This window comes from Chaetodon auriga, chromosome 20 (assembly GCF_051107435.1).
Source record: "Chaetodon auriga isolate fChaAug3 chromosome 20, fChaAug3.hap1, whole genome shotgun sequence".
Taxonomy (NCBI): Eukaryota; Metazoa; Chordata; class Actinopteri; order Chaetodontiformes; family Chaetodontidae; genus Chaetodon; species Chaetodon auriga.
The window spans coordinates 18,192,362-18,214,636 of record NC_135093.1 but is presented as its reverse complement, the minus strand read 5'-3'; the positions used below and the strand labels follow the sequence as shown (position 1 = coordinate 18,214,636).

Below are 22,275 nucleotides of genomic sequence, written 5' to 3'. Positions count from 1 at the left end.
GTTTACACCCGTTCTCCGGCTCAGTCCCTCAAAGGACATTTCCACACGTTGCTGCTTTGCATATGAAAACCCCAAGCCAACCTCTCTACCTCTTTACATCATGTTCTCCTTTTGAGCTCCACTCTGACAAATACGCTGAAGTGAAAAGGCTTATTAAAGAGGGGAGCAGAGGAGAGACGAGCTCCTTATTATGAGTCAATACACTCTGATGATGTGGTACGTGAAGGACACACACTGCGATGGGCTCCTCTCCATAACGCCTATTTGCATATGACACACACACAAAAAAAAAAGGCTGAGGAGGAGCTGGGTGGGGGGAACCAGTGGGAGAAAAGTTAGAGCTCGCTTCTTCTAATCTACCTCTCTGCATAATTTCATAGCAGTTCACAGCATGTCCTTGTTTTGTGTGCTGTGCAAAGGAGCAGGAAGGAGTCTGCCGCGATGCACAACACCTGCACGCACGCACCACCTCCCTCACACTTAGGAAAGAGAACAACAAGTCATGCAATAAGTGGCAGGCATGTTCCCACAGTGCAAACACTGGGTGTAATTAAGACACGTGGGGGGATAGAGATGGGGAAGGGGGAGGAGAGGAGGGCTGATGAGTTGCAGAGATATAGAGGGAATGAAAAATGAGGCAGCTGCTATTTTCTCGCTTTTTTGTCTAAACTATGTTTCTCGCTCCACCTTGCTGTGCAAATGCTTTCCCGCTCTCCTCTTTTTCAACCTCCAGCTGTCCTTCCTCCTCAGCTGTCAAACTTTACCACTCACTGCTCCCGTGCCATCAGCAAACGAGTGAAAAGCTAATGCAAACTGTCGGCCGGTGGATTCAGAAACACAGTCTAAACGGCTTGAAGAATGGTAATCATGCACTCATGAGATATTAATTGGCCACCGTCAGCACCATCAAAGTGCGAGGCTTAAAAAAATGGTACACGCATTGTGAGAAAGCACATAAATTACCCAGTGGAAGCCTTGGGATAATTACATCATCATCGAGTGACGGATGAGCTCAAAGGCTGAGCTGACATGGGTCAACCGCGGGGGGGTTTATCAATAAACAACCCCGCTGGCCAGCCGTGACCTCACAAACACCACAAAGCTGTTTAGATCAGTCTGCTGTGTGGCAGGTACAATTAATGGAGGCGGAGGGGTTGGGGTGGGGTTTCTAGGTTGCAGCTGAATTGTCGACAAGGTGTAGGTGGTGTTGGCTGACATAAAAGTGCCATTTGGTGACACAGGGTGCTAACTTCTGGGCTTCCCTGAGGCTGGCCCTCAGCTCAGGTTGTGGGCTTGATGAATGACTGCAGAGGTGTGTGTTTGCGTGTGTGTGTGTGTGTGTGCGCGCGCGCGCGTTTGTCCTGTTAAACAAAGCCGATGCGTCATTCTGTCCGGTGGACCCTCCTTTCTTGTGCCGTGTAATGCCAGTCATCAATATCTCGAATGAGAAACAGACAACACACACATTCACACACGTAGCACGCACACAAACACATGTAGCCAGCAAGTCAAGAATATAATGATGAGGCCGCCTGTGTGAACCCCCACATGCACCGCAGTGCCAGAGGGGAAAACACAGACAAGCTCATATTTAATTCAAACAGCCAGGGAGCGCGAGTCTGCCACAATCGAACTGCAGTGATAACAAGCTGATTGAAACTCGCACAGAACCACTCTGAGTGAAAACGCTGTGTCTGCCTTGTGGTGCGTTTGACGGACACAATGTGGAAAAAAACAGTTTTTAACGAAGAAGTGCGACAAGTGAAAAATGAATAACGGCAAAACTATTCTTACAGGCACCAAAGCCTCACTGTGTAGACATTACATTTTTTCAAATTAGATTTAATCCTGCATTTTTTGATGGCACATCTGACAAACAGGCTTTTTCAAAGAGAAAAGAATGCAGTTGTTGCATGTCTTCCTGAGAGAGTTTGAGTTTAACTTGATTTGTTTGCACAGAAATGAGCCTGAATTAACCAGAACTAAACTCGATGGGCAGTTTGGATTGAGATGGATGACTGACGTTTTGTTTACTGGCTTATTGAATGGACAGACTACATGATAATGCACCTGATGAACTTTGGGCTACAGGTCTGCCTTCATATTTCAACAGCTGCAAATTGTTAGCGAGCATATTTTGTTAGTATGTCATACTGGTGGTACTCTAAATACCACAAAATGCAGAAAGACTGAGACAATGGCAGTTTTTCAGATCACCATCATCTTAGCAAGTCAAAATGTTGACAAATAGGAGCGTGAGGACGAGGCTGAACTTCTCTTTAGGCCTCAATATCTAAAAAGGCAGTTTTTTTTTTTAAACTTTATGAAGTGAAGCCAAGCTAAATACTGTATCTGGGCTATAGATTTTCAGAGCCACCCTATAGGAGTTATTTCTGGTACTGCGATTGAAGCATTTGCATCGGCGCTGGAACGTTGTGCCAGCTGCTTGTGAGGCACCCTGTGCTTCCCAATACTAAGAATGCCAACGAGGGACACACTTGTCAACCCCTCGGACAAGTTCACAAGGACAGAATATTCGACTGTCAGAGTTTGAGATGTCTCTTCAGTGGGGATGAAAGGCCAAAATGAGGAAAAGATGCTTTTTTTTCCCCCAAGTTTAACCAGCTTTGTGAGGACATGAGGTCAGGGAGGCATTGCAGTGAGGCCTACCCTCCTCCAGGGACACAATGAATTGACTGAACTACAACTCCATTGTCTGTCTTGATGTGGCCATGCACAGGTTCGATGCCTCTGTGTCTTATTGTGTTAAAATTTTCAGATTGTAGCACCAAAAGGGAAAAGAAGCACAGCGTCCCACATTTTTGGAAACTGGGTTGTTGGTGTTTTCGGGGACATCCACGGGTGGTTTCAGAGGGATCAGTTAGTCGCCAGTATGAAAATCACCAGCTTACATGCACACATCTGGTCAAAAATAGGTAACTAATAAGCAGATGCAACCTTTTTAATAAAGATTTGTGTGTTGCTGAAGCACTTGTAACGAGCCTGACTGCACAGATGTTGTTGTAACCAAAGATTTGCTTGCTTACTATTAAACAGAAACATTAATAGAAACCGAGCAGCAATTCCAGTCTGTGTTGACCAGCCCCGAATTATTTCTAACAGGGTTTAAAGCATCCGCAGTACAAAATTATCAAGATACACAGAATGCCCACAGCAGAACATTCAGCTTACTATGCCATAGCCTTTAATGCCGTGTTCCTCCTTTTGGATTGAAAGTTAATAACAACCTTAAAAATGATTTTACAGTATTGCCTTCTCATAACTCATCTGCAGCCTCAGCGGAGGAGAGATCCTCTCCTGTTCCTCCCTCGCTCACTCTCTGCCCGTCTTCATTCAGTCTTCCTAATCCCATTTCTCTCTCCAAGTGCCATTTTGCATTTTTCTCAAAATGAAGACATGCCTCCCCAGAGAAATGGTTGCCCTTTGCTCCCGAGAATATGTTGCCCAAACTTCAAATTTGTCCAATTTCCTCCTGTAATTGCTACATATTTTCTAATCTGACTTTAAAACCTTCCCTACTCGACATTAATACAGCCTCAGCCTCGTGGCCCTCTGGGGATTAAATAAGGGAGGGCGAACAGCAGAAAGACTTGGTGACAGAAGATTCAGCAGCAGTTAGAATCAGGTACTCTCTTCAAGTGCTCGGTTTGTCACAGTTACACCAGATCTAATTAGAAAAGCTCTTGTTTGACAGCAAGTGCACTCTGTAATGTCACATTAACATTTCATCTGTAAGTGATCAGCATGCTCGTTTTTTAACTGATTAGGTGCCATACTGGCAACCAAACCTACGTATTCTGTGAGGTATTAGTAGCTTAGTAGGCTCTGAATCTACGTCCTCCTTAGACGGAGGTTATTATCATCCCTCCTCACTTCCTTTTAGTTTTCAGTGCCACAGCAATCCTCATATTACCTCCACACTGTGAGGTAAACAGATTTAACTCTCCGCTGTGCTGAGCTTGATGCCTCCCAGACAGGAGTGACCGGATCAGAGCCAACATGCCAAACATCACGACTATTCTTATTTTACATTCACATAAAATTTTATTTCACATGAGCCGTCAGACTGAAGTGCAGAGAGGAGGGTAGGTCAAAGCTGAACCAGAGAGTCTATAAACATTACAGTGAACACTTTGGCTACATTTGAGAGTTTCTTTATAGCCAGTATGACTGTCTGTCCGCTCATGTTTCTTGCAATGCTTGAGTGTTCCCTGATCTCAGCAATTAATGTGGAGAGTTTAATGTTATTACTGACAATAATGATGGTGCAAACCAAGAGCATGATACCCAATAGACCCGTATGCACGCAAATGTCAAGCACATAGAGATTCACGACCCAGTTCACATACGTACAGATAACAGCATGGGCTCAAAAGAAGAAGGTAATGCTTTGAAGGCAGGGGAGTGAGAGAACGGCATATCGCTTTCATGCCAAAGGTGAAACTTAAGAAAGAAGACAGAAAAGATCAGCAGTGTTTAGTGGGTAAATTTGGCAAAATGAAAATTAATATTTGATTTCCCTGCTCTCCCTGAGAACTGCGATGAATATTCAAGAGAGGGCAAAGCCTTGAGAGCTCCCCTTCACCAGAGGAGACTGCAAGCATGCAGCTGTGAGCCAAGTCAAGCATGAAGCCGCACATGCAAACACACCCTGGGGCCAAAGCTAAAGCAGTGTGCACAGGTAAAGAACCTGCCCCATATTCCACAAAGACACACATTCTTGATTTCTATCTGTCTCAGACACACACACTCGCACACACACACACACACACACACACACACACACACACACACACGCACACATTTGGAGATGTAAATACAAACACAGTCTCCAAATTGGTGATTTCCGCCTGATTTCCGCTCAAATAAACATAACAGAGCAATTGTGTAAATTCTGACAATAACACACACACTCACACACACACACACACACACACACACACTAAAATAAATGCCTACACACAAAAAAAAATACACACACATCTCCCAAAAGCTCCAAAAGGTGGTACATGTCAGAGCTGAGAGAAAGCTCTGTTTGTTGCCACCTCCGTCTTAAAACAAAGCATCCACATCAGGCGCTTTTATCATCCCTTCACTGTGAGAAATGGAGCGATAAAAATCCTACATACATATATATATATACTGTATATATCCTGAACACACACACATATATTTACAGGATATATTCAGGGTCTGGTTGGTGTAGGCTTTTTAATTTTGCTGACTGAGTATGTTCAGATACTGATCTGTATAAGACCACCTTGTATGAAAGGTAGAGACTTTACTTTATGGTTCAGGTCAGCAGTTTCATGGGTGGTTGTGTGTCTTCTCAGTGTGTATGTTTGCTGATAAATTTCAGTATCCCTAGGGCAGCCACTTACCGTAGCGGCCTCAGGGTCCTCAGCAGCCTCAGCACTCTGAGCATGCCCAGGATCTTGGTCCCAGAATTGGAGATGAGAGACACTAGGATGTCAATAACAGAAATCATCACCAGCATCCCGTCCAGAATGTTCCAGCTGCTCTTCAGGTAAGCCTTCTCCCCGAAACACCAGCCCAGAGCTATGATCTGGACACAGAGAGGACATAGATGGATGAACATATAACGCAGTGCAGCTACTGTTCTGAGCAGAGGACACAGGGTTGACTGCTGCTGTGCCAGTTTGGTTGGAATACATTTAAAATTTAATATTAACTCCACTGTAAGTGGAATGAAATGATACACAAATCAGTAATTCAATATCTGTTTATTGTCTGTGCGTTCGCAGTTTTGCTTGTTATGAAGCCATCTTTTGTATTTATTAGGAGTTGACGCCTAATGTCCTATGTGCACAGTTTATTGATATTTCACAGCGACTGTTTATCGGAACTTTGCAGAATAGATCATAAAAGCTGAGAGCATTTTCCAAACCTCATTTCTAATTCTATAGGTTCCACTCATCACTTATTCTGCCCATACAGCAATTTGCATTCTGGGAAAAAACAGATAGGCTTTGTGTTTTTTAGCTCAAACTTATTAAGTCAGGACAACTATGTTTGCGTCTTACATTTCTAAGAGCCTAATGTAAATGAAAAGATGAGTAAGAGGAGGGTGGATAAAAGATAAAAGTTACATTAGTTGATGCTAATCAATGCATAGCAGTATGTACCGAACTGTACATGAATAATGTGGCAGGGGAATCATCAAAGAGGCTGATCAAACATTACTAGCAAAGAGAGGTCACTGTGAGAGTTCAGACAGCCTCCACGGACTCTTCACTTTGTGCAGCTATATTCAGATCCTTTACGCAAGAAAAAGTTAAAGCAGTGTACTCTATTACAATTTAAAGTCCAGCAATCAAACTCATACTGAAGCAAGAAGCTGGGAGAAATACTGTCAACAAAAATGTGTAGGTGCAGTTGGTTTTAACTGTACAGTAAGTTATTCAGGTAGTTATGTTCAGTGCCTCCCAAAATAGGTGTAATTCCCCCTGCAAAGGGTCATATGATAAATCTGGGAGGTTTTAAGATGATTAATGAGGCAGCGAAGAAGAAAAAACAAAGTTGTGCTTCACATATTTGCATTAATTCTTTGGATTTTTGTCTAATCCTTTTTGTGAAATGTGGGATAATTTTACAACTCATAGACATTGGAAACGTGACAACCGTTCCCAAGCCACAAGCCAGTAGAGACCGAGGCTAATGACCGGAACCACTGGTTTAATCTTCGTACAACAGAACATAATTTGAGCATGTTTTATAAGTAAAATCTTAAGCTGAAAAGTAACTAGTAACTCCAGCTGTCAAATGTATGTAATAGGTTAAAATGTACAATATTTCCCCTGATCTTAACTTAAAACCCTCTGAATGCTGCATTTTTACTTATCACAGTGTACTGGATGTAATGCAAAACTGTGTTATTCTGATATTTATGTTGTTAAAAGATCTTAATAGATCTCCCACCCCTGGTAACATTGTGTTGATTAATAAAATTGAATTAAATGGTTCCACAAAACCAACCAAGTTTTGATTTGGCGACATGGTTGCTCACAATCAATCATCTGTTGTGTTTTTTGTGCTGCACTTAAAGAGATTACTTGAAAATGAAATGATACAACCAGAGCTCTGTGTGTGTGTGTGTGTGTGTGTGTGTGTGTGTGTGTGTGTGTGTGTGTGTGTGTGTGGAGGCCCTATGTTCGTGAGCCCGCCAATTGCACTGGGACCAAAAATAGCGACAGAGACTTTGAATGAGTGACACTCATGAACTTTCCTCCCCTCTGCCTCTGCTCGCTCCTGCCCACGCCTGCACAGACGTCCATTCAAAGCCGGTCCATTTGAATACTGGCGAGACGATCCTCCGCTTAGCATTATGAAATAGCCCTGAAAGTGTGTGTGTGCACATTGTGTGTCTTCACTGTCTGTTTGAGTCTCATTCTCTCATTCTCTTCCTCCCTTTCCTCCCTCTTACCTCTGTTTTCTTCATATTTTTGGGGCTTACAGTGCACACAGGTATCACACAGAGTCTGTATTTTATGTTTTTTGTATTTGTGTGCTTCTTACCAAACTGGAGTTGCCTTGATGTGAGGCAACCAGTGTTTTTATGCTGCCAGGAAAAATTCTGACTTCAAATAAACTGGCTAAAGAGCTTTTGTCAGCTGAGTGAGTCAGAACAAGATATTTACTCATATGCAGCCTCCCGCCTCATAATGGCTGAAATGAACAAAATCTTTCACATGTTTTACCGACTAATGTGTCAGTGGAAATCAAGTGTCTCACCTTTATAGACATCTCAGCCACAAAGATCGCCGTGAAGATGTAGTTGGACAATGTGAGGAAGATCCGCTCCTGCAGTAAAGAAGGAAGACAGACCTGGTTGAGTACATGGTAATGGCGCCAATAGCTATTAACACAAGAGTTTTTCTACTTCTAAATTGATCTGGCGTTGAGCTGAATAATGTATGAGGGAGCTATTTCACAAACAATTTTCCCTGTTGCACTCACTAATGATGGCTGGCAGGCAATTAGAAAGTTTACTACTTATTAGCACTGCAGGAAGTATTCAAACAAGGCATTTAATCTTTGGGCCTAAAATCACGCACGCAAGCGACACATTCCCACTCCCATCTCGTCACATACGGACGCTTGATCAGGGCTCCTTGGTGCCACCTTTTAAGGCATAGGTTCCCCATTAGCATCACCATGTGCAGGGTTCCACAGTCCATCCAACCACCTCACCTTCCTCCAAATGTAGACTTTTCCACACTAGTTCTACTATGTCATTTGATGTGCTGGACATGACAACAGGCTTCGCTGAACAACCCTGCATGTTGAAAAATGATGCAAAAGGAGGATCCAGCGCTTTGAAAAGTGACACCAAGGCGTCCTGACCAAATCTCCATATGAGACAAGTTAGGAGTGAGAACAGGTTTGAACAAGTGTCATTATATCACCTGTGGAACTGTTTCTGGGACACTTCAGGGGTGCTGAGGAACAAGAGTTTTGGGCTGAAATTGGTCATTTTCCAATGAAATGAGCATATTGCATCATGTCCTTTACTTTTCATCAGAGATAAACAGTCAATTCAGAAAACGAGCCCCATCATTTTGTTTTGTGAGAGTGCACGCAACACAACACCATCAGGTCGCAGCTATTAGATCTCCATCTAAACTCACATTACTGCACTCCATGCTTCCCTATTGCCTGAGGCAGCATGGCTCAGTGGTGTGTATGCATGCAGCAGAGGATGGGAGCCTATTTACTGAGCTAAACAAGGACTGAGAAGAGAAAACAAGCAAGCTAGCAAAAAAAAAGATCCCTTCACCGACTGCTTATTTACCCTACTTCCCCTCTGTCTGAGGAGACACAAATGTCCTGCCACTGACTGTCTGTGTACTGCATGTGTGTGTGCGTGTGAGCGGGTGTAGGTGGCTGCCTTTCCCACGGCCCCCGACTACCATCACCCATGCTCTGAGGAACACAAAATCAAACACACAGACATGGCAGTCCTGCAGCATTTTTTTGTCAAGTCTCTGGGAATGTCATGCATGACATCACTGGGAATGCTGGCATTGAGATAGTTTATAAATTCCAGGCTTGACAGCAGCCATTCCTGCCGTCTGTGAACGGGTTTCCATACTTTCATTCATTATGAACCAACAGGCATGTGGCGGGGAATGAGAGAAGTGCAAGCGATGGTAGAGGGTTGGGGGAGAGAAAGAGGGAGAAACAGAGGTGAAAATTCATGTTGCATGCCTTAATTCATTAGCTTGCCTCAATTTGCTGTCAGTCCAATTACATTCTGTCTAAAGGCTGAAGATTTAGGTGTGTATAATCAAATTACCAGGTGTAGCCTACAAGCTGTTAACCTTTCCTACCTTTCCTAGGGTGGGCCTCCTATGGGGATATGGTAACTTATAAAGGTATGGTATGGTTTTGACGTATCCTTCATCCAAGAAACACACCTCTCTGGCACAGAGCACATAAAACAAAAATGGGACTGGGTTTGATGACCGATGCACACCAAGATCTTTTAATCGTTCAAGGACAGCGTTGGTCCTGGACCAGGGCATGAGGGATTTAGAGTTATGGGATATTTGTCATCAACCAAATGTGAAGGACTTCTCCTTCTTTTCAAATGTCCATGGCCTAATACTACAGAGCATGATCTCAAGGGTTACTGAATGCTCTTAATGGTCAAGCCATCTGACCATAATCCATTAAAAATGAATTGGGATCCATCTCATAGTTAGACATTTAAAACATATATGCTTAAGGACCCTGAAATCATAAGACTTATGAACAGTGACATTGATGGATTCGTGGAAATTAATACAAATTCCTCTTCTCATGCTAACATATGGGAGGTCTTAAAAGCATATATGAGAGGGCAATCCTTTCAGACGGCACACATAAGATAAGAGAGAAAAGGAAAACCCTCTTGTCTTTAGAGGAAGAGATTAGAAATCTCAAACAGGAACATGCTTAAACTAGAACTGAGGTATAACTGAACGTATTGGCTTCATGAATTGAATTCATTATAATAATTTATGCACAAATAAGCAGCCATGGCTCGGACCAACTACCACTATTCTGAATTTGGAAACATGGACGTTTTACGAAGCACTTCATAAGACAAACCGTGATGAAGAAAACATCAAAGCAGCACATTTCTTGAATTAATTAACTCTGCCTAAACCAGATCCTGAGTACAGAGACCGTCTTGATGCTGATATATCTGAAAAAGAGGTTCTTGATGCCATGAAGTCTTTGCAGAACAATAAAGCCCTGGGGCCAGACAGCATTCCAGCGGACTGAGTCTTTGACAAACATGTATAAGGAAGCTCTGTCTAATAAAACTCTGCCTAGCGCTCTAGAATTGGCACCGATAACATCACCACCAACACCTGAAAGGATTGCCAAAAATGACCTCAGATTACAAGATCTGATCAAAATTATTTGCATTAACAATGTATGACGAAACTTGGGTGTCTGCCAAGTACGCCCAAGTGCCTGAGTCCTACCTGATCCATCAAACCCATCAAACAGTGAAATTATGTCTTTTAACATATAGGACAAGAACATTATGAATCTAGCCAGACCTTTGGAATGGTGCCCAGATGAATTTGAATATCTAGGCATGGAAATTATGAAGATCAATAGCCAAAATTTTCAAAGAAAACCACATCACATTTCTGGACCAGGTTAAATTAGATTTCCAGAAATAGAGGGACATTCCATCATCCTAAATTGGAAGACTGAACTTGATTAAAATGAATGTACTCCCCAAATATCTATATTCATTCCAATGTGTCCCAATTAAAATCCCTAAACATCTGTTTAATGAATAGAATAAACATCTATCCTGCTTTCTATGGCAAAACAAAAGCCCCTAGAGGTAAATTCTAAACCTTAAAACCTTAGTTAAACCCTTCAGGCCTCATACACCAAAGGAGGATAAATTGTTCCCATTTTAGATGTTATTACCTTGCAGCCCTTTTCATTCAATGTAGTGCTGGTTGCACTCTGAATTAAGAACACTCCCTTAAAAATTCTTCCTTTCCAAGCTTCTAAGAAACCACTCTGAACTATCACCAAGTACCCTATAATTTTAAACTCACTGCACTGCATGACAAGAAGCCCACGCTGCCATTGGCTAAAATACTCATAAATTCGGAAAAGTCCCCTACTGGATAAACATCTTTGACAAGATTGCAGATGGAACATTAAGAAAATTGGGTCAATGATGACATGAAAACAGTTGAAGATTTATATAGCCAACATAAGTTCTCCAGTTTTCAACAATTAACTGAATCCCCATATGAAAAGCATGTGTTTGGTGAAGCCTTGTATGTCACAAAGGGTTTGACATCTTCTTCTTAAAGCACTCTAAACATTAACGTGTCAATGTATGATAAAATTCATCAAAGAAAAATGTATGGGAATCAGATGTTGAAAGCAATTATGATGCTGTCGATTAGTTTAATATCTTTGAAATATCAGACAGTTTAATATCTTTAATGGAAGCTATTACACTCTAATGCACAAATTTTACCACAATGCCTCTCCCATTTGACAGAATGTAAAACCTGTTATGGAGATTTACTTCATATGCCTTGGAATTGCTCTTATTTGAAAGAATAAGTATTATGTAATAGATATTATACACCAAATCTTACAAACTGAAATTTCATGTGAACCTGGGGTCTGAATCTTGGGAGACATAAAAGGATTTAATGTGAGTCATCATAAAACATACTTCATACTGCTCGCAGGCACAGCTGGGAGGAGACAAATTCTACGAATCTGGAAATCTAAGTTTCCTCCTTCACCGAGACAATAATTGACTGAATTAACATGATATAACACGCCAGAAAACACTTTGCATAGGTGTATATGAAAAAACATGGGCCTGTTTTCTCGCCTTAGGACGTTGGCTACTGAATTAGCATGGAAGCTTGTCCTCCTGTGCTTTTTGTGATCGATAGAGAAATCTCCACCAAAGTAGGGGGCAGTAGTTCGCGAGCTAAAATACTGCATGCAAAGTATCGTAGCCATTCTTGAGAGTTTGTCGACCAAAACACAGAATACTGCACTTTTTCAAATGGGTCAACCTTCAGCCAACACATATGGCTTTTCATTGTGTGCAGTGCGTGCTTCCAATTCAGTTCTAAAGCATTTTAAGATGCAGATCTAAAGAAACAGATTGTAGCAGAATCCAGAGCAGAATCCGTATGGTATAAAAGTGTAAAACACCTCCTCTTGCCCCCCTCTCATTCCTCATCTCTAATGGTGGTGGTGTTATTTCCGGGTCAACTTCTGGCATCCAGTGTGTCTGACCACAACTCAGGCAACCACAAGCCATCAGCCTGAAAAGCTCAATGTAGCTTGGCCTGTGCTAAAATAATGCAGCAGGGCCCAGCAATGACTTGAAGTGAGAGCCACTTTGCTCAGTTACAAAGCGGTGAAAACAATAACCAGTACTAAACACTTCCAGCAGGAAATCCACAATGCTCCACTAGGCACTGTATGAGCACTGACAGCCACAGATGCTGGAGAGGTACGTATCTCTCGAACTTTTAAGGAACTGTGTAATGATAGCAATAATTCAGTGGGACACTGTACAGCAATGCACTGCTACATAAAAATTGTGCTTAATGCAGCATTCAATTATGCATTTACAAAGCCTTCCTGGAGGCTCCTCCTGAGCAGCAGAAAAACAAGAGTCAGCCCACACCTCCTGGAACGCTTTCATCACAGTCCAGCATGTAGCGCCATCTCTCCATCTTGGAGCAGATGACGTGGATGCAGAAAACTTAGATTGATTGTATTTTATACAGTTAATTCTGAAATAATTCAATTTTGAGCTCTAGACAGTGATGTATTGTCCCCTAGCTCAATTAGGAATAATAAATCATAATAGGTGGCATAATCATCCTCACTCATTTCCACTGAGCTACAGGAAGACAGTATCCAGGCAACCTGCAGCACCAAACCAAAACAAGCAATGGACCACAGGCCAAATACAAAGAGTGTGACATAACTTCCAGGACAATAAACTGATTATTAAGCCTGCATTCCGTGCTAAAATGTTGTGGCTGAAAGATGATATCTCTGTAACAATGAGTACATTTCTATTTAAAATCAGTCTGGGTGATGGAAAGCAGGTAGCTACTTCAAAAGAGTAGCAGTGCAGTGATAAATTATACATTTTTGGTTGTCATACACAGCCAAAACAGAATCAGCGAGTGGATATCGATTCACAACCGGCTTCATTAATTCAAAGCAACCCACACAGACAAACAAATAGCATCATGCAATGACCACCCGGGCAAATAAGATCTGGAGCAATAAGCGTCACAGCTCCAACCTGTAATGACTGCTCATTCTCTTGTTTCAGGCTGCTTGCTGCATCATACATTTCCATCTCATTCCAATAATGGCCTCAGGGTGCAGACTGGACACGATGGCCACGGCAGGAAACTGACAAAATATATGTGCATCTGAAAACGCTGCTCTGTGATCTGAATGTTAGTGTGGCTGTGGTGTTGGATTTTGTGCATTAGCATGTGTTGTATTCACATGTGTGTGTGTATGTGTGTGATCTCTCTGCCCTGATTAGACCGGGCTGCCCGTGAGGCGGCCTCCATTTGTTAAACATCTCCTTTCCCGGACATTAGCCACGTACGCCAGCCCACAGATAATTGAATCAATTACAACGGCACTGTCTTCCTTCGTGTTTCAGTTGCAAAACAAGCAGAACGGAGCGTTCCAGCGAGACCGAACCGCAATTAGGCCCATCCGCGGAACACCTCGCTCAGTGAGGAAAAAAAAAATAAAATCTGTGATAATTATTGTGTTTATGCATGGAGAGGCTGGGCTGTGTTCTGCTGCTGATGCTGGAAGAAGGAAAGGACAGAGAGTTACATAAATGTGTGTGTTGTTGTAAGGCATTCAGGCAGCCCTCCATTATTGGAAGCAATTATGCTTTAAAGGTCCAGTGTGTAGGATTTAATGGCATCTAGTGGTGAGATTGAGACTTGCAACCAACTGAATACCCGACGCCTCACCCCTCCCTGTCTAAGCATGTAGGAGAAACTACAGCGGCCACGAAACACAGAGGGAGCTCTCTAGAGTCAGTGTTTAGTTTTTCCAATATGGGCTACCGTACAAACAAGCAACATGGCGGACTCCATGACGGAGGACCTGCTCCCTATGTAGATATAAAGAGCTCATTCTCAGGTAATGAAAATACAGTAATTCTTATATTGTACATGAATAAAAACATGTGTTTGTAATATAATACCCTGTATGCCCCCATATTATAATGAAATTTAAAAAACAATAATTCTGAAACTAATAAAAACTAAGCTGGAACAAGCAAGCCCACTCCAAAAACTACTTAATTAAAAATGAAATAACAATTGAGATGAAAGAATAACACAAAACTCTACAGTAAGAACGCAGCAAAGGAGGTGGTGGTGGTGATGATGCAGTGCAGTAAATACAGGGGTACAGCACACATAACCCAAAGCTACTGGCTCACAGTCAAACAGGAGTGATTCCCTGCTTACACAGTGTTGCACTCTATTTCTCTGCAGAGAGCAAACTATAGTAGTAATTCCATTTTGGGGCGAGTGTGTGTGTGTGTTTGTTTGAATAGTCATCAAGGTTAGACTTGCTGACAGGTACTTTCTCCCTTTTTCCTCCATTTCTGTAGACAGTTTTGAGTGCAGAGCGAGTTTCTTTATGATTGATTCTGCACATACATTTCAGAAATGTCAGTGTTTGTCAGTGAAGACTGTGAAGGCAACACTCTCAAGTTGCATCAGACAGAGCAAATAGTCACATAGTGTGTAGGGAATAGTGTACAGGATTCAAGACTCACAGCACTCCTGGGGTCGATGCGAGGCCTCTCCATGGCGATAGTGATGCAGTTGAGGAAGATGATGACCAACACAATATGGTCAAACATCTTATGGGTGATGATCTTGTTGCACACGCCCCGAAACCTGGCAAAAACACAGAAATTTGGTGAAGTGGGAATGGCGTGACAACAAGTGTGTGTTTTATTATTACAAAAGGAAAGAGAAGAGAGGCCTCCCGCACTGCCCTTTTACTTGTAATAAACTTTATTTGAGATGCAACATTTTAACATTTAGACCTTCATCAAGTACCTGAGGTGCCCAAATAAATAAAAAATAAAATCTATTGCAAGTAAAAGGACAGCGTGTGGGAGTTCTCTCTTCTTGCACCTACGGATATTTCCTCCTACATAGCTTTTCTGCAACAACCTGAAGGTGTGTATGAACCTTTACAGTCAAGGTATGATAAAAGGAAAAATTCCCCCAATTACTGCTTTATGCTTTACACCAGCGGTTACAAAACAGTAAATGAGTTTTATGACACGACAGCACTGTGGTTAAGGATTTTTTGCGTAGGTTTAGACCCAAAAACATTAGCGAAACATCATGGTTGGGATTAGGGAAACATTGTGGTTTGGGTTAAACTGGTTTGCTACAGTCAGAAGACCTTTGTCATCACCGTGAAGACAATAATAAACATGTGTTCATGGTTAGGGAATGATTGTAGCCATGATTGGGAAAGGTTGACTGGGAAAAGAAGGTCTTGGTGTTGTCTCGTAGACCCATCCAACCAGCCCTATATGGAATTTGTCGCTCTACAATAACAACACCTCAATTCCTCCTTTCATTCATTCATTCATTCATCTTCTATACCCGCGTATCCCTTTCGGGGTTGCGGGGGGCTGGAGCCTATCCCAGCTAGCAATGGGCGAGAGGCGGGGTACACCCTGAACCGGTCGCCAGCCGATCGCAGGATTCCTCCTTTGCTCCCATTATAAATACTATGGCCACTAGAGGGCGCTGTCACTAAAGTGAATATTTATATATTTATAGATTCTGGATTTTTCGTTGTGAGAGAGGGAGTAGATTAATTTAGCAAATTATCAACTAGATAACTGAACTTTAATGTAGAAAAAACATATCAGATATCACTATCAGGAAAGTAAAAAGTCTAGGTGGAACTAGTTTAGCTTGCATCATATTTTATCAACTTACAAGCTTCTATGTGAAATCTTTATCTGCAAAGTAGCCTAACTATTAATTAAAGCATGCATGCTCACCAGAAAAACTGACGCATAGGTCGTCTCTGCAAGCAGGTTATTAAGACCCATATTTACTTTCATTGTTTGGCTGTAACCTCCAGTGGCTGTAGTAATTATGACTGGAGCAAAGGAGGGAGTCAGGTGACGCAGTAATAAAGAGCAAGAGGGTCCACATAATGAGGAGGTGGGGAGGATGGATGGGTCAAACAAAAAATTGGACTTTTGCCCAGGAGGCTTCTGTTTGGTCCAATGTGAAAGTCAGTGTTTACTGATTTTAGCTTAGATAATGTACTTAAGTTACATCAGGTATGTAAAAGTAATGCACTTATAGCCCAAACCATGATCTTTTCCTAAATGTAACCAAGTTTTTTTGATGCCAAAATCTAAGCAAAGTGTATACAATGAGGGTCAGGTCTGGTATGCCTGGTTCTGGTACTGTCCTACAGTCATATATGTTTTGGGAGCTATTGACAATTGACCTATTCAGATGTTTAGGTATGAGGACGTGCTGTAATTAAATCTGTCAAATTTGAGGAGGGGTGAAAAGGACAATATTTCCCTGTGTAGTGGAGCAGAAGCATAAAGTAGCATGACATTGACATACTCAAGCAAACACAATTGTTCTCTAGACATGAAATATTACATACAGTGCAGGGACATTTCATGAAACCCTGCGCACACTTCAGCAGCAATGAAAGATCTTGTTCACTTTAAGACAGTTTGTCACACATATAGTAACTCTTTAATGAACCGCTGTAGAAATAGGAGCCATTAATTATGCCTGACTGTCATTACATGACATGAAAAGGTTCCCAGGCTCTTAGTTCGTGACAACAGAGAGAAAGAAAGAGGGAACGCTTGTTATATATGGCACTGCAAAGGATTTAACCGTGCATCAAATCCGCTTTGATGGCTCATATCTGTCTCAGTGTTCAGCCGGGGACAATATTGTGAGGCTCAGATCTGGATTTTTGGCTTTATTTGACAATGCAGACACCATTGTGTCAACACTGCTTAGTGTTGCTGAGTCTGCATGCATGTCTGTGTGTGTCATCTGACTGTGGTGATCGTTCTGCAAACTGTATGCAGATTGCTTGAGCTAATTCCTCTTTGATGTCTTGACGCTAAAGAATTCAACCGTCTTCCTCAAGCAGGAGGGACAGAGGACACATGGAGAACACACCTCTGGTGCCAGCTTCTCCACATTTGAAGAGCCGATGTATGGATGAGAACTTTAAAGTCAAGTCCAAATGCCCCCCAAGACTTACAAACACACACACATGCAAAAACCTGTCACCACACGTTCAAGGAAAAAAACAAAAAATACTTTCTGTCAGACCTGGGATTTGAAAAAAATCACTGAAATCTTGATGCGAGGATGTTTATATGAAACGATTTTGACAAGTGGTTGAAGCTTTCCGCTCTGCTGATATTTACTGACCTTTTGAGTATTCTGGCATCAATGCCTCAACTGCTTCTGAATGACAGTTAACATAATTGACTTAACTATTGATTTAGTTAGTTTTATACTTTTAAAATGTCCTTAAGCACTCCCAAACACCACTCTCTCTCTCACAGATTCTCTCAGTTAAAGTTGTAAGTCTGTACTTTTTGACTCCCTTTTCCAACATGTTTGCTTTATTTTCGTCATTTTTCTTTGAACATGTCATTTTTGCACCTCGCAGATATCACCTGGCATTTGAACAGGCGTAGGTGGTAGCATGACATGTTTGCTCGGATCCTCTGCTGAAGAAGCTTCTGTCAGCAGTGCTCAGGCAATGCCATGACCTCTTTGTGAAAGATTACAGCTGCTCATGCTAACTACCCTAGTTCTTCTGTGCATTCCAAACAAATCAGAGACATACACCGCATCACTTCCTGTGTGCTGGATGACTGCTTTCCAGGAAAGAGCTGACAGATGCTGAGAACAGTTCATGTTTTCCTCAGCTGTAGGCTGTATCACTTTTATGTTATATCATTCAGCACTGGAAAGTAAAAACAGAGACTTTCGACATAAAAATGCCACAGATCATTACTTTTACTATTTACTGTAATTCTGAAATGTCCTCCCTGCTGTCTGTTTGTTCTATTCTTGTCTGTATCTTATTATGGGCTGCTCAGATGACCCACTTCCCGACAAGGTTCAGTCTAGTTCCACATAATCTAATAATGTACTGTATGAGGGACCACGTGCACAGCCCTCAGTGAGCCCTGCACATCCTTGCTCTACATGTTCATAGACCACTGTTCTTACACATCCCATTCTTGGGGCGAACACGTCTAATCGCAGTGACTGCATCACAGTATGCCCTCATAGACGGGCCCACTCATTTAAAACTTCCCCTGCAGTAATCATCAGTAGCAGCAGCAACAACAGTGAGCACAAAGGCAGGTTGAGGTGAACTCAGGTACATGTGAAAGCTGCTGGATTCCGGCTTCCCACTACGCTGCTGTCTCTTGATGTGATTGTGAGCACAGGCGGGAATCTGCGGTGGTTCAAGGCCAGAATGGGCGCCACGCAGAGCCTGTGTCCTAGGTGTCACTCTCAGCGACAGCCAAAGCTTGTGGCCCGCTGTGACTGAAAGCCAGCGAGAAGCCTGGTTTGAGCCAAGATCCTTCAGTTTTCTTAATACTCTGACAATAACAGACTACAGGGAGCTTTTCCTATTAACCTTTTCCAAATTATATAATCCAGCCAACAGAGAGGAGAGGAATTCAGAACTTTTAAAAAGGCTCAAATTTGCAGATGAACTGAATGCCCTCAATGCAAATCAATTATTCATGCTGATATAGATAAGTTAGCAATCTCCCAATAATTTTAAGTCAACTGAAATTTGAATTCTCAATTTTGTTCAACATATACTAAATTATAAAACTGTGGCCTTTTTGGGGTCTGGCTGGTCTTAGTTGTCTGTCTTTCAAGGGTTCAGGTGGTGATACCATGACAGAGTCACAGAGTAAGCCATACATAAGAATCACAGCCGGTTATCTGCCTGTGTTGCTGTCAGAACTGGACAGATATTCTGGACAGATATTCTAGACTATTTTAGTGCCCACCACAATGAAATTAAAGTAACACATTGTCAGTCATAACCCAAACTTCATGCTCTGTGGAGGGCACTAATGTAGGGAGCGCTATCACTGCACAGAAATAAATAAAACCCAAATTTCTGCTTTTTGTCGTTGTAAGTAGCAGTAGTGGTAGTGTAATTTCACTTAGTCTTTCATACTTTCTCTGGTGCTGCCAACTCTTTTGTAAGTGTGACGATGCAGATCATTTTATGCTGTATCTGAGAGTCATTCAATCTCAAACATCTACTCATTTGGAATGGACATTATGTGACACTGGTGATGGCTAACATTAAGGGGTGAGTAAGGGCACATTGTTTGATGTTTAATTAGCATGTTGCAGTGCTGTGGTGGCAGGTGGGGGCCAGCATGTTGCTAGGTGTTGCCTTCACAGCCACTTCCTCCCAACAGACAGCAGAGATGCACAGATCAAAGCCCCAGAAGGGGAGGAGGAATGAAGGAAGAGGGGGCGAAGGCGGGTGTGAAGCGATGGATTCAGCTCGTGGCTGAGATAACACGCAGCACAGTGGGAGAAACTCCCTTCCCCCCCTCTGCTCCTACTTACTCACCCCTGACATGGCAGAAATGTGCAGATAAAAGAGACTTCTGAAGTGAGACTGTGGGAGGGAAAAGGAGCAGATATAGGATGGCCAGAAAAAAACTGCTGTGCTCACATTGCGGCAAAAAACATTTTGCCATTACAGTCAGCATTATGGGATGTCAGTCAAATGCAATGTTAAGAATCCTCCTCTTGTCAAGAAGATCACAAAAAAACGGCCATTTAAAAAGGAATGACTCGTTTTTTTCATTCAAATTTAAAAAACACAACTTCATCTATTCTAACTGCCACAGGAGGAAGCAGTTTACCAGAGTTTTCCTTTTGGAAACAACAAACTTTCAGAGTGTTGGGGTCCCAGAACTCCCATGAATATGTAAAAATGCCCATATTAGATTAAAAGAAAGAAAGAAGAGGGAGGGCAAAGAGGTAGCGTCAGAAAGGTGAGCAGTGAACAATACCTTGACTCTGGGGGGAAGAGGTAGAGTGACCAGGTGTCTCTCTGTCGACACCACTCTGGCTGTTTCTTCTCTAGCCAGCGGACCAGTCTGGCAAAACGACCCTGGAGGGAGTAGGAAGTGCATTCATTATTCATGTGTTCACAATTTCCTGTTGCATATTGTGAGCCACAATTATTCTCCGCAGATAGAAGTTTTTGAATTTGTTTGTTCTTACAAAACTGTTTCATACGTATGAGGACATGCTTTGGCCTAATACAACATGCAAATAGCTGAATCCTGATTCTATTCCCGAGAAATGATTTCCTGTTTTAAACAAGGAGGCTTTCATTCTTGAAGACAGAAGTACAAGTACAAGCAAACATGCACTCAGACTGACCAGGATGACCTCCTCTTCTGCATTTTCATCTTCAGTATTATCCTCCAGAGAGACTTGTGTGGGACCCAGGACTGATGGAGAACCCTTCCCATTGCAATCGCTGTGCTCTGGGAGCCGCAAGTGGCCCAGTGAGGGGGGTCTGGAGCTGTGCATACTGGCTGACCGATACAAGAAGGGCACCTAGAGAGGGAAAGGGACAGGAGGCAGGGACAGGACACAGTCACACTTCTCATGCAAGTGCTTTATTCTCATTATTTTGCAGGTGCTTTGTGTGGCAGCTCTGTTTCATATATGTAGGTTTTGGAATGAATTGTTACTGTGAGGGTGTTATCCTCATCCCTGTGATACCCTGTGTGCTTGTCTTCTCTCAAACAAACACGTTGGAAGGGTTGTGTTGAGATGAAAGAACTACAGCCTGTTTTGTCCTGTAAAGCAATTTCCCTCCTTACCGCAGAGTAAGGTTTTTTCCCTCATGTATCCCTGAGAGCTCAGTGAATGAAGGTTTCTATTCAAGCCAAATATTGCAGCAGATGAGTTCCCTCATTAACATTCCATCTGCCAAAGAGGAGTATTTATCCAGTAAATACCCCTGCTCTAATCTTTTTGGAAGTAAAACCTTCATACAATTCACTTTCTATGGCACATGACTAAAGACCAGCACCGTTTGCCAAGTTACCCTTCACATATGACCCAGTGGTACACAATGTCAAATGCAACCATGTGGTTTTTTAGTCAAGCAATGACTAATGCTTACCTGGTTAACTCAATTGCTGTTGTGCAGAAAGCTTATCAGGCCAATATAACTAGCTAACCTTATTTCAATGTGTTTTTTTTTTTTTGAATCAGGATTGTAGCTTCTTCTGCACAGAGCTATGATGAGGAATAACACTCTGGTACGTGCAACAAAGACGAACACCATAAAAATCTGACCATAAACTTTTAAGATGTGCACTGAAAGCTTCTACTGTCAAGAAAGCAGGACTTTGTGGAGATTGAGGTATCAGTGTAGCTTCTACCCCTGTTGTGCTCTAAATCAAATGTTATTAGCAGTACTCTTGACAAATACCCCAAAGATAAGTCAAAAGTCAAATCTGAGGGATGCACAGCATCTACCTGCAGCAGAGAATCAGGGGGCAAATCCATGGAGCTCCGAGTCTCCACTGACTCCATCCTTCGGTGTCTGGGTCCTCTCTGTGACTGGGACATGGAGTCAGTCCTGGCCAGAGAGGCATCATCATCCTCCATCAACCCATCTCCTCCTTCTCCTCCACCTTCCCCATCCTCTGAGCTGGAGCCACCCTCCCCAGAGAGGAGAGACCGTCGCTCCCCAGACTGCCGCTTCTGGCGTTTGAGTGACGGGGCACGACCCAGGCTGTTCCAGCTGGACCGCCGGCTGGTCCAGCCGCTGCCAGAGCTCCATGGAGCATGGGGAGAAGAGCTTCGAGCACTGGTCTGGAGCCGAAGGATAAGAGGAAGACAGAGTGATAAAAAGCAGGAGCGAGAAAAGGAATAACAAGAGGGACAGCATGTAAAAGTGTTGATCATGAATCTTACTCTGGCGATGTTGTTCTTTCATGCACATAAACCAAGCTGAATTGGATTGACTGAGCTTGACGTGAGCTGAATTGAATAGAGATTCACGCTGACAGGCAGACAGGAGCAGATGTAGAGATCTGGGCTGATTTTCTCAGGT

At 42.6% G+C, this 22,275-nt stretch overlaps 1 protein-coding gene across 1 annotated transcript in view; it reads right to left on the bottom strand.

Annotated features, from left to right (window-relative positions):
* Window positions 1-22,275, bottom strand: part of cacna1g (calcium channel, voltage-dependent, T type, alpha 1G subunit) — a 234,130-nt gene that overhangs the window by 46,753 nt on the left and 165,102 nt on the right. Inside the window, exons 18-23 of the mRNA XM_076759944.1 lie at window positions 21,696-22,034; window positions 20,583-20,762; window positions 20,207-20,307; window positions 14,882-15,005; window positions 7,774-7,842; window positions 5,403-5,587 (exon numbers count right to left, since the gene is read on the bottom strand). Coding sequence (XP_076616059.1) covers window positions 5,403-5,587; window positions 7,774-7,842; window positions 14,882-15,005; window positions 20,207-20,307; window positions 20,583-20,762; window positions 21,696-22,034 — 998 coding nt within the window. The remainder of the gene's footprint in view (window positions 1-5,402; window positions 5,588-7,773; window positions 7,843-14,881; window positions 15,006-20,206; window positions 20,308-20,582; window positions 20,763-21,695; window positions 22,035-22,275) is intronic.